The 12,993-nt window shown below is 40.8% G+C and overlaps 1 protein-coding gene and 1 long non-coding RNA gene across 2 annotated transcripts in view; one reads left to right on the forward strand and one right to left on the reverse strand.

Annotated features, from left to right (window-relative positions):
- The window catches only part of LOC126373759 (nuclear pore membrane glycoprotein 210), a 38,131-nt gene that overhangs the window by 11,279 nt on the left and 13,859 nt on the right, over positions 1-12,993 (reverse strand). Inside the window, exons 10-18 of the mRNA XM_050020029.1 lie at positions 11,650-11,735; positions 8,925-9,088; positions 7,580-7,708; positions 6,474-6,616; positions 5,614-5,821; positions 4,102-4,221; positions 2,585-2,782; positions 1,799-2,041; positions 578-724 (exon numbers count right to left, since the gene is read on the reverse strand). Of these exons, the coding sequence (XP_049875986.1) occupies positions 578-724; positions 1,799-2,041; positions 2,585-2,782; positions 4,102-4,221; positions 5,614-5,821; positions 6,474-6,616; positions 7,580-7,708; positions 8,925-9,088; positions 11,650-11,735 (1,438 nt within the window). The remainder of the gene's footprint in view (positions 1-577; positions 725-1,798; positions 2,042-2,584; positions 2,783-4,101; positions 4,222-5,613; positions 5,822-6,473; positions 6,617-7,579; positions 7,709-8,924; positions 9,089-11,649; positions 11,736-12,993) is intronic.
- Positions 9,280-10,346, forward strand: LOC126373915 (uncharacterized). The gene is made up of 3 exons (XR_007567369.1): positions 9,280-9,799; positions 9,935-10,008; positions 10,120-10,346. It is a non-coding gene; the product is annotated as an uncharacterized LOC126373915 (long non-coding RNA).

The following is a 12,993-nucleotide window of genomic DNA, read 5'->3' on the forward strand; positions in this document are numbered from 1 at the left end:
CTTGAAAAGTTTACTTTAGAGAGAATTTAATTTAGACATTTTACCAACTGCTGAACATTTAGCTTCTTGGATAACGATGCTTATTCTGGTGCACACAAACTTAACCTATATTAGTTTGACAGGTCTTAACCTGTGAGAAGCTCGGTGGTGCAGCGGTAAACGCGCTCGGTCTGCGATTGTTGAAGTTAAGCAACTTTCGCAAAGGCCGGTCATAGGATGGGTGACCACAAAAAAAAAGTTTTCATCTCGAGCTCCTCCGTGCTTCGGATGGCACGTTAAGCCGTTGGTCCCGGCTGCATTAGCAGTCGTTAATAACCATCAATCCGCACTGGACCCACGTGATGGTTTAAGGCTCGATCTCCCTATCCATCCATAGGGAAGGCCCGTGCCCCAGCAGTGGGGACGTTAATGGGCTGATGATGATGATGATGATGAGGTCTTAACCTATGTCCTTCACTTACAATAAGGGCAAGAAAGAGATAAAACTAGTTTTATCTTGGTAAAAGTTTAAATTAAGTTAGTGGTTGCTCGAATCAGCACCATAATGGTACCTAGAGGACCTAGATTTCTTTCTTACCTCGACATTGTTGACTCCAGAGACAGCCTTGTAGTGCAAAGACGCGAGGTGCGGCGGTGGGCCTCCTTGATGACGCAGTTGTAACCTCGCCCCGGGCGGCAGTCGTGCCTTGCCCGGGATGATTTGTAGTGGTGGGAACACTAGGATCTAGAAAGGGATAAATATTTGAGTGTTTTTTGTTTAATGTGTTACCTGATCACCTTACCGGTTCCAACTGAAAATCAGCGTCATAGTCTAGGCTATGGCATTATGCTGTCGAACTGTTTCGGCGTACTTTCATAATTGTATTATTATGTTTCAATATGTGAAAACAATAAGTATGTCGAGTAAATATTTTTTATTTTCTTTCTTTAGTTTCTTTCAAATAAAGTACTGAATATGTAACGGCTACTTGATCACAATAGTTTATAATTTATGGTCTAGTCGGTATGCTTTTCTTCAATAATCACAAAACCTAGTACTTGAAAAAATAATATATGTCCGATAGGTGACACTGTGTGGTCATTTTGGTAGTTTTTGAGACCCAAAATTTAAACATTTAACCATAACCTCAGGACTCCATACACCGCCAAGGGCAACCCGTACCCTCCCGATCTATCCTGCAGTCCACACATCAATGGATCTTTAATCTCCATGTTACTCGTCACATGAAACTCATGCTCGACTCGTGCTCAGGTAGCGATGGCACACGCCCTTAACCCTAGCTGTGATGAACAGTCAACGTACGAATGCTGGTCTATGACGATCAACTCGCATCCGTAGCACTAGGGAGGTTAAGATTGTTCCTGCACAAATATACGCACAAAACGAATTCGTACGCAAACGCGGTCAAAGTGCGCCCGACCCTATGAATAAAAAATAACGGCCCCTGTGGTCCAGTGGTTGAGTGTTGGTGGCTCACTGTCCGTACTCCCCGGGTTCGAATCCCGATGGGGACATCACAAAAATCACTTTGTGATCCCTAGTTTGGTTAGGACATTACAGGCTGATCACCTGATTGTCCGAAAGTAAGATGATCCGTGCTTCGGATGGCACGTTAAGTCGTTGGTCGTGGTTACTACTTACTGATGTTAGTAAGTAGTCGTTACATAAGCCACGTCAGGGGCCTTTGGCGGCTCAATAATAACCCTGACACCAGGGTTGTTGAGGTTGGTAATCTACCGCACAACCCACACGATAAGAAGAAGAATGAATAAAATACTAACAATAAAACAAACTAACCTCAACTTCAGGGCTCCACACACCGCCAAGAGCAGCCCGTACTCTCCCCGATCCCTCTTGAAGTCCACACACCAATCCATCTTTAATTTCCACGTTGCCCGTCACCCGCCACTCCGGCGCTCGGGTCGTGCTGAGGTAACGATGTGACACGCCTTTAACCACAGCCGTGATGGGTACGCAGCCGCCTACGCAAACAGCGCGCGCAGCTGATATTTCCACGCTTAGAACTTCTTCTATGTGGACCTGTTGGGAAAGATGGAGAATGTACCGTATTGAAATGTTATACAAATGCGTACATAAACTCACGCCTACTTCCCACTCGGGTAAGCAGAGACTATAGAATTCCATTGGCTTCGATTCTATCTCTTGCCTCTCGCCGGTTCAGAGTAGATCGTACTAAACTTCTTCCAAGGACATCTCCAATTTGTGGCAGGCATATATATATAAATCTTCTAAAACTGCCATGCCCTATCAGGCGTCGGTGACCACCACCGCAAAGTCTTCCCTATTCTATACTTCCATGTTATATTGAAATAGGTAAATAAAATACAAAAAAAATAGTACTTTCAGATTAAGTTAAATTTTGAAATGTAAATGTTACGATCAGAAGTCGTACTTGGTTGCTTCTGAACACTCCATACAAAATGATGTTTGTATGGAAATGACAAAAAGTTTTATTTTTTCAGTTCCATATTTTTGCGATGGAAAATTCCCTTGTTATTAACACAGAAGCATCCCCCTCAGTACTCAGCACGGTGTCACTAACTTCCTGTATAAAAATGTTACCTCGACAATCTGGCGCTCCTTGACACAAGTGTCTTGGACGACGAGGTCGTAGCTGCCGGGGCCAGGCACCACGACGGCCAGGGCTCCGTCAGCAACCGAGCCGCTCACTCCGGCCGGGGTCTCCACGCTGTACCGCCCGCTGCCGCCCGTCACAACCGCTATATTGGCCACGCTCTCGCCTTCCCATGCTACGTTCACCTGGTGACAGATAAATAGATATTGGTGCTGATTCCTGTACCATTCAACCATACTATTTAATTTAATTTTAAGTTATACCTGTCATTTTCTTATCCGATGAAAAAGGAAGGGATGGGTAATTGACAGCCATAAATTTTGTGGAACACAAGTCAATTTTAGGTAGAAATTTAAAAAACCCTTCCAAAACTTTATATTGGCCTATATAACCCGACAGAATTAAATTGACAGCACACGTCAAATGGGTTGCATATGAGCGAGATGCCTATTTTATTTTTTCGGGTTATACATTCATTTTAAAATTAAGTTTTCAATCATCTGTCCCTTTCCTTTTCGGCGCATAATAAAATGACAGGTACAGCATTACTCCTGTATCCCAAAGGGGTAGGCAGAGATGTATATTATACGATCTATGTTTGATAGATAGAGGAAGACATTTATTTGGTTTACCTACAAGCACATACATACAACTAATTACCACATGCATTGGAGCAGTTTGGAGACATTGTATGAATGAAGTTAATCGATTCTAATCAGGAGCCTTACTCTAACTATAGAAGCATGATTATAATGTAGGACAGAAAAATAGTGCATCGCCTAGTTAGTGCGAGAGAGACAAGATATGTCACTCTAATCGTGCTACATTACATAAGATCACGACTCACCCAATAGGGTGTAGTTATTGTAGTTATCATATAATCATAAACTGCCTATATACGTCCCACTGCTGGGCACAGGCCTCCCCTCAATCAACCGGAGGGGGTATGGAGCATACTCCACCACGCTGCTCCAATGCGGGTTGGTGGAGGTGTTTTTTACGGCTAATAACCGGGACCAACGGCTTAACGTGCCCTCCGAAGCACGGAATCATCTTACTTTTTCGGACAATCAGGTGATTCAAGCCTGAAAAGTCCTTACCAAACAAAGGACAGTCTCACAAAGTGATTTCGACAATGTCCCCATCGGGAATCGAACCCGGACCTCCAGATCGTGAGCCTAACGCTCTAACCACTAGACCACGGAGGCTGTTATTGTAGTTATTGTATTATTATTGTATTATCGTGTAGTCAGAGTGACATCCATCGCAAGATAAACTAAATACCCACACCTCACCGAGCTTTCTGTTATACCAACGTGATAGCTGGTGAGCCATATCGCCGTCTACAATGGCTACGTTAAATAGGATATAAATACTTCACCGAAAGTAAATATCTTGTTAAAATGTCAACAGAATTTTAACAAACGATGGGATACAACTTCTAAGAACCTTACCATCGCTCTGCCATTACATAAAAACACAAGCATAGGAAACCAACACTTACCTTCAGAGGATCCACTTTGAGAGGGGCTACTACTTTGGCTTGAATACTGGCTGTGGCTTCAGGGATGCTCGCCTTCAACACCCCACTCCAACCGACAGCTTGTTCGTCCGTTACCACCAACTGTAGGAGGTAAAATCAAATATATTTTCATCCTTCAATAAGTTAACATGGTCAACGCAAAATATTTCGTTGTCTCATTCAAGCCATGCAGGACACAGGTGACCCAAACTATACTGACGTATTCAGGCCGCGGGGATCACCCGTGAGCCACGAGGGTTTCGATTTAAAAACCATTTACAGGCCATAAAGCAACGATCTCATGTACCGTTAGAGTGGGCCGCGTGGGTCTGTAGAACAACCAAGTCGACTTGGTTCTTGTACCTCGCAAAAAAAGACGTAATAAATATTTACGGATCCCAAAAAGTTTTATTCTAAACTTTACCAAAAAAGTCATGAATTGTGTAGTTTTTTTTGAGAAAATAAAACAAATTAGTAAATTATCAAAATTTTTATATAATAAATACTAATTTTCGGCTTCAGCAGTTACAGTCGGTTACAGTAGCTCACCATCTGGATGTTTCTGTTCGACTTCCGATTGGGATATTGTCATAATTTTTTTATGATAGTTTTAATATAGTTAGACTTGCAGTATTCTAACCATATTATAGGCCAAGTCAACTGATTGGACTAAAAGCATAGCGATTCTGGACATTCCATACAAAAATAACCGCCTAACGCGTAAGTGCAAGCGAGACACAGTCCGAGCGCTCTCCCCCCTACTCCTTAGCGGCTTACGGCCATTTAAGACTAAAGTAAGGCCAAGAGGGGGTGCGATCGGCGCCCGATACGAATTGGTGCGGGGCGGAGAAACACCGTACTATACGTAATATTATACTATATTCTATGGTACGTCTTTATGATACGTGTTAGTTATAATGAGGCCTCTAGCATTTGGGTAGTTTCCTAGGTCAAAGATAAATTATGAAATTCGGATTACAGATCTAAAGGTGACAAAAAACGTTTTCTTTTCTCTATTCAACTTATTTATAAATTTCCATAAAGAAAAATGTAATAACAAGTGCGATATTTTGTCACATTTTCTATGACGTCACAGGTTGCCTTTTCATACAAATTGAATAATAATTTCGTGTTTTGAAAGTAACTGATTGGACTAGTTACTAGACATTAACAGCTCATAAGATAAAGAAAGAAATACTTTCATCATCATCATCTCCCTAGCATTACCTCGGTTTTCACGGGGTCCGCTTACCTAACCTGAAGATTTTTCAGGTCCGGTTTTTTACAGAAGCGACTACCTGTCTGACCTTCCAACCCGCGAAGGGAAAACCAGCCCAATACAGGTTAGGTCACATACCTCCGAAAATCTATTTCTCGGGAATGTGGGTTTCCTCACGATGTTTTTCTTCACCGCTGATAACTATTCTATCTAAACGTGAATTCGAAAACAAATACAAAGAAATACTTGAATAAAAACGGAATATTAAAACTGACCTGATAGTACTTGTAAGGCACGGGTACGGGCGCGTACTCGGGATGTGTCTCCACCATCAGTCTGTCCGGGGATCTGAACTCTATGCCGAGGTGATGCGGCTCCACATCCCACGTCACCTTGGGCCCGCGTTCGTCCAACAACTCCCTGCCTATCGCGTCTAGTAGAGTAACTTTCACGCTCACTTCCTGTCCCGGACGGAGCCAGACCCTGGAAAACAAGAGGTTTTAGAACTGAAAATGTTCATTATTGACCACAAAAGGCACACCATCACAGAAATAGTGAGAAAGATGTATAAAAAGGGACCTTATGTAGCAAATTATTAAATAAAGACTTCCTTTTTACTTATAATAACTTTATTGTAACTTTTTTGTTGACTCTGTCGGAAACATAGAATTGTATGCTGGCTATATTTTTGTGTCTTTCTCCAGGAGAGAGGTATCATAGACTGAAATACAAGTATTTATATACTTAGTCGGCTATGGTACCTACTCAATTATATTCATGTCAATTATGCTTAACTTAAGGAAAACTATGTACCGATATTTTTCTCAATAAATATTATTATTATTATAATTATGATCTAATCCTTCTATTTTACTTATTTATGAATTTCAATCAAGATAAACGCAATAATAATTCCAACATTTATCACGTTTTTCTATGACGTCACAGTGTGCTTTTTCATACAAATTCCATAGTAATTTCGTGTTTTGACGTTTAGTAAAAAGTAACTGATTTGACTAGCTTGAATCTACCGACGTGTTTATTGGTGACGTCACACGGACAGTATTTCCATACAAATATTTTGGTTTTGAAGTTTCGTAAAAAGGATCTCAGCTGTACATCCTATTATACTTACTTAGGTCCTCCAGAGCAGTTGCCAGGTGTCTCAGAGGGTTCGAGCCTTATTCTGGAGACGTGGGGCGCGCACGCCGCTTCGAAGTCAACTGTCTCCCTCTCATCCTCCGTCTGAGATACCAGCTCCAAACGGGTATCTCCTTTCTGTTGGGAACTTTTTTACTTAGATTTACTGTTTCAGTATACGTCGTAACTTATACTTACTGTATACTTATTATTAGGTTATAAATTACAACATATTATAAAATTTGTAGTATATATTTTTTACATAAACAGTTAATGCAATTGACTTAGAATTGAATAGAAATGAAAAACCCGTTGTCATAGGTCACGATTACTCCAAAACATGCCAAACGGGTCCCAGAATTAAAAAAAAAAATACAAGTCACGACGCGAACCCCAATTGATATGCAAGTGGAAACAACCCTAGTGAATCGTGAATGTTAGTAACATTATACTTAATCATTCATTCATTTATTTATTTCCTACACGAGGAATTGTTCAAGTAACCTGAATTACAGTTAAGCTTAACGTGTTTTGCTTTACATAACATAAATATACATAGAAAGCGTATATATAGTGCTGGGCACAGGCCTTCCGTAACAAACAGATGGGCTATGGAACATATTCCACCACGCTGCTCCACTGCGGGTTGGTGGAGGCGTAGACTAATAGCCCGGGACCAACGACTTAACTTACGAAACGAAGCACGGAATCATCTTATTTTTTCGGACAATCCGAAGCCGAACAAAGGACAGTCTCACTAAATGAAGGATTTTTTTTTGTGTGTGTCGTCCTTTTATAATAAACTATTTCTATTCTATTTAAATGATCTCCAGATCGTGAGTCCATTGATCTAACCACTAGACCATGGAGGCGCTGTTTGTGTTTTGCTTTATATTCATTCAGTTATTGCGACATTTTTTTTTTACTTGTATCGAGGAGCTTAAGCTGGATATATGATCCACGCAGGATATTTCATTTTTGTCTGCCATACGCAATAATAATTATAACAAATTAAATAACTCAAGTATTCGATCTTTTTGGTGCTTTAAAGTATGTTGTTCTAATTTTTATCAACCACAGAGAATAATTAAAAGTGTTTACCCTGCGGCATTTGATGGTGAACAGTTGTACATCGGGGTACCGGTGCGGCGGCGGTCCGTCGCGGGTCGACAGCTCTGCTATACGCGGCTCGTTAGACTGGGTAGTTAGCGCCTCTCCTTCCGCTAAAACCTGGTTAAAACATATCATATGATTCGAAAGGGACACGGAGCATATTCAATTTCACCACGTTACGTTGCTCTACTGTAAGTTGTTAGGAGAACGAACAAATCCAAAATTTAAAATAGTTTTGTCAAATCTCTTGTTATGTGGGTTAAGAGACGGTTCCAAACGCATCAACCCTGTCAGGGTTATTATTGAACCAACCGAAGGCTCCTGACTCCTGACATGGCTTATGTAACGACTACGTACGGTCACGAGCATTAATATGTATACACTTTGGTACCATGTCACATTAACTTTTTTGACAAATTGAACTGTAAGTCTCACTAAATGTCAAATATGTTAGTACGACAGAGTCCTAAAGTGGGTACATTATATTGCTCATGACTGTACGTAGTTACAGCAGTAAGTAGTAACCGACACCAACAGCTTAACGTGTCTTCCGAAGCATGGATCATCTTACTTTCGGACAATTGGGTTATTAATCAAACTAGGGATCACAAAGTGATTGTTGTCATATATCCCCACTGTGATTCGAACCCGGGACCTCCTGATCATAAGCTCAACGCTCTACCACTGGACCACAGAGGCCGTTTCTATATGTTAAAGTGACGATATATTAAGGAGCTGTAACATTACATAGATAGGTATTACATCTTTCAATCATTCGTCAATTACGACTAACATCCATATTCTGAGATGTTAACTAGAAACTTCCTTCACTCGACTGAGAAGAAAAACTGAGGACGGAGTCGGGAAGGTTCGAGTTAACATCTCAGAATACGGCTGTTAGGATTCAAAGAAAACTCGACGTTATTATTACTATACTGTAACCAGTGCCGACCCTAGGGTGGTGCGAGCAGTGCGATCGCACCGGGCGCCGTTTTAGGGGAAGCGCCAATATCAACCGAATCCGACCTCATAACCGCTACATAAAACTCATAAATTTAATGGGTGGTCGTTAATGAGGCCTTTGGCGGCCCAATAATAACCCTGACACCAGCGTTGACGAGGTTGGTTATTCACTTCACAAGTTCACAACGCACACTATAGAAGAAGATGGGTGGCCGTGAACGACATTTCATAAAAGATTTAATTAAGTATATTTCGGTGGCCGTAAACTAGTGGAAAAAAACTGTATCTCGTTGTCTCGCACCACCTATTTTAGTAGGGCCGCCACTGCATGTAATCTTTATTTGTAGGGTGTTATAGAGGTGTGAGTTACCGGCAGCGTGCCGCCGACGAGCGCGGCCACCCCGGCGGGCCACAGCAGCGCGGGCGCGGCGCGCACGGCCACGCGCGCCGCGTCGCCCATGCGGCCGCGCCACACGCGCAGCGTGGCCACGCCGCGCGCGCCCCACGAGCACTGCACCACGCAGCACGCGCCCTCTGGACACGGGGGGGAAATACAATTTTAATAAAAGTACAAATACGCTTTATTGCACCTAAATGAAAGGAAATATTTAGAAAAGACTACTACTACTACTAAGGCGCAGGACCGATCGTCGTGGAGATCCTTGGGGGAGGCCTATGCCCAGCAGTGGGCGTCGTACGGCTGATGATGACTACTACTTATACTTAGGCCCGTATTAATAGATCGATCTCAAACGTCATCTTAAGTGCGTCTCAGCTGAGATTGACTTGAGACGTGAGCAACGTCTTAAGTCTGTCACTAATTAATAAACATGACTTAAGCTCAACTCAGCTGAGATTGATCTCAAGTAGCAGTTGGAGACAAACTCATGTTTCTTTTTTATTTCTTGGCTTAGTTACCAAACTTTCAAGTCCATTTCAATGAGTTGCGCGTGAATAGATGGCTTTTTTGTTATTATTTTTAACCAACAAAACGCAGATGTAAGTTACCTACTGACGCTAAACGCAACTGTCAGTATTTGACAGGCCAGACCGATTTGTTTGATTGAATTTTGCAAAATGGATAAAGAAATTTACTTTTTCCTGTGCCGAAAAACAATTACTTATTAAAAAACAGCCATATTATAGAAAATAAGCCGACGGACGGGGCCACACTTCGCATAACAAAATGAGTCGTAGAACTCAGTAACCCGGGAATTCAATGCGAGCCCGCTTACTACGCAAAACGTAAGTTCCCAATTTATTTTGGTCATGAACACAGCTATATATAATCTAGTAAATGATTGCAATCGAAAGCTTTATCAATTTTAAATATACAAGGAATTTTCAATATATATGTTAATTTTTAATTAATACTTTTAGGTCAAGAATCAGCACCTCCGCAAGCTGTGGCAAAACCTCAAGCAGCGTCAAAGGGATGCCTTGACCAAAGAAAGGTATAATAATAAATAAACTTGTCCCTTTTTGCAATATTTATATTATATACTGTAATATTCATTCCATTCTTTTGAAAATATTTAAATAAATATAAACTTTATTATTTACAGAGTATACAACACCGCTTGATTCTACGGATTCCGACCCAGACAAGACCCAGACCCAGACGACTATAATCCGACTACCGATCCAGCCTTGATTTAAAAAATGTGTTGCTGTTGCAGTTTCTTGTCATTTCTTCTCCTCAACCGTAACAACACCTTGCGAAATGACGTAGATTTAAAAAATTCGTAATTGTAAATAAGAATTAAAGTATACATTTCTCAATAACTATCTTTTATTTATAAGTCTACCATTATAACATTTACTAATAGTGGACACTATCTTTATATGGGTGCAATCGAGAGCGCCATCTATTCCCGGTAGACCAGGCCAGCGCCCATGTCTCCCCATTTCTTGAGATAGTTCCCTGTTTGCCATAGCTTCAGCTCCTTGCGGAAACTTGACATATTGCCGGATGAGTTTGGCCAGGAGTTCAAATACAATAATTACAATAAAGAACCATTCTTGTTGAAACCTGTATTTTTTATTAAAATCACGGTCTTCGTATGGATTACTAGCATCTCTGATATACCGCTTAGGCAAACGATTCCGCGTAGGCCGAAATATATATCGTCATAATATTGGATATCAACAATAACTTCGTATATCGACATGCTTACTTTCGCTCGATGCACTGTTTGTTGCGTTGAAACTGCTACTCAAGTCGTGCTCGAGCCGCACTTGACTTTGACAGCTCAAAATACGTACTTGAGCTTCGTCTTGAGTGCCGAGTTTGGTTTATTAATATGAACGTTTTTGACAACTCTCAGCTGAGAGCGAGTGTGACATTAGTGAGTCAAGTCCAATTTATTAATAAGAACAGATACTTGAGATCAATCTTGAGTTGACACTCGGAACTTGAGATTGGTTTATTAATACGGGCCTTAGTTACACTACACTACCTACTTATGCTTTGCCACTTATACTTAGTTATACTTTGTACACGCAATTTTTCAATTTCAATTTTTACATTATTCCTCACCTTATGGTCTGGAAGAAATCGCTATAAGCGATAAGGCCGCCATTTGCCATGTACCTAGTTAAGAGTCTTTTGCAATGATTTCTTTTTATTTTGGTGCAATAAAGTACATTTGTATTGTATTGTAAAATACTCTCAACTGGAAAATGGCGGCCTTATCGCTATCATATCACGATAAGGCGAAGAAATATGTAAAAATTGTAATTGAAAGATTGCGGGTACAAACTGGTGGACCGACGATCTGGTGAAGGTCGCGGGAAGCCGCTGGATGCGGGCAGCGCAGGACCGATCGTCGTGGAGATCCTTGGGGGAGGCCTATGCCCAGCAGTGGGCGTCGTACGGCTGATGATGATGGGTACAAACTATAAGTGCAACTTACCAAGAAATATAAAATAATGTGTACTAACTTACCGTTGAGTAAGAGATCACGCGCAGACTGTTTGTCTTGCTCGCACTTACGCGGTAAGGCAACAGTAAGAATGAGATTTTTGTATGGAGTATACGACTGCGCCAAATTTTCGATCTATCTATAAAACATTACAGAGATGACATTACTAACCAACAGGTTGTATCCAGGGCGCCGCGGTTACATTGTGAGGCTCCGGACCTTCCAGCAAAGACACGGTAAAAGATCCGCAATTACATCTGAAAAAAAAAAACAGTATACTATCACACAGAACGACTAGTTCGGTACAGTTATTGATTATATTTCAATAAAATAACAATTTACAATCACCTCAAATGCGCGGTAACAATTTTTTTTTTATTGTTTTGTTTTTCCCCGAAGGGTAAGGCAAAGGAAACTATGCCCATACAGCCATGTCTTACGTATTTTTTTTTTCTTGATGATTAATGAAATGATGATAGGTGATGACGATGAATGATGAAACCTAAGCCGCCATCCTCGTACATATTTGGAACATGCAAATTATGCCCTTTCATTTGATACCAAACACTCTTGGAAAAAAATGTTCTTTTCGTCCTCAATTTATGTCCTCTAGAGGACGCCACATTGATTTTTACGCAACACGTTGCGTATAGGCTATGTCACACATAGCCTATAACCACCGGACGACCAAGATGCTTCTAGTGACGCCTCATTTGTTAAATTCTGACAGGTGGTTTAGAAGTTAGGTGGAAACAGACGTGCATACACACATATAATAATATTAATATTTTGTTTATAAGTAAGTACTAGTAGTAACCAAACTACTTTACCGACCGAGCTAGAATCGGGGTGCGGCGCGCGCGATAGATAGGTACTAAGACAGACTACACAATACACATTCATGGAATTCGTATTTGTTTATATTATTACATTTGTTTACTAGTTTTACCTATATTAATAACTTTCTTTTTTATTCTAACCTTAAGTATTTACGTATACATCTTTGCGATAATATTTGTCTATGTACACTCTAATTCTATTAAAATAATTTGGTATATATTATAATGTATATTTTTGAATTGAATTTGAATATACACAGCATTAACACATGTTTATGGAATACGATGTTCGTGCATCACCTAAAAGGGTCCACATAATACCAGCGTCGTGGTTCACGCCGCGACTTGTGCTGAGTGAGGCCCTTTTATCTCAGGACGTCCACCACCACCTTATGGCCATTTCGACAAACATCCGTCTTGCTTTTTTGTAATTGTTTTAGTGGAAATTTGATATGATGTTGTTGACTTTCTTTTGTGTGTGGCGTCCTTTTATAATAAACCTTTTCTATTCTATTCTATTCTATTCTATTCTACATACATACATATCGGTTAAACACATAACCCACATGAGTGCATGTCTGTTGAGTGCTGCAGATAGCGCCATACTTGTTGCCAACTTTTGGGCCGATACTTTTTAGTTTGCCATCGACACCTTTCTGCTTCGCCGGGTAAATCT

This window comes from Pectinophora gossypiella, chromosome 16 (genome assembly GCF_024362695.1).
Source record: "Pectinophora gossypiella chromosome 16, ilPecGoss1.1, whole genome shotgun sequence".
NCBI lineage: Eukaryota > Metazoa > Arthropoda > Insecta > Lepidoptera > Gelechiidae > Pectinophora > Pectinophora gossypiella.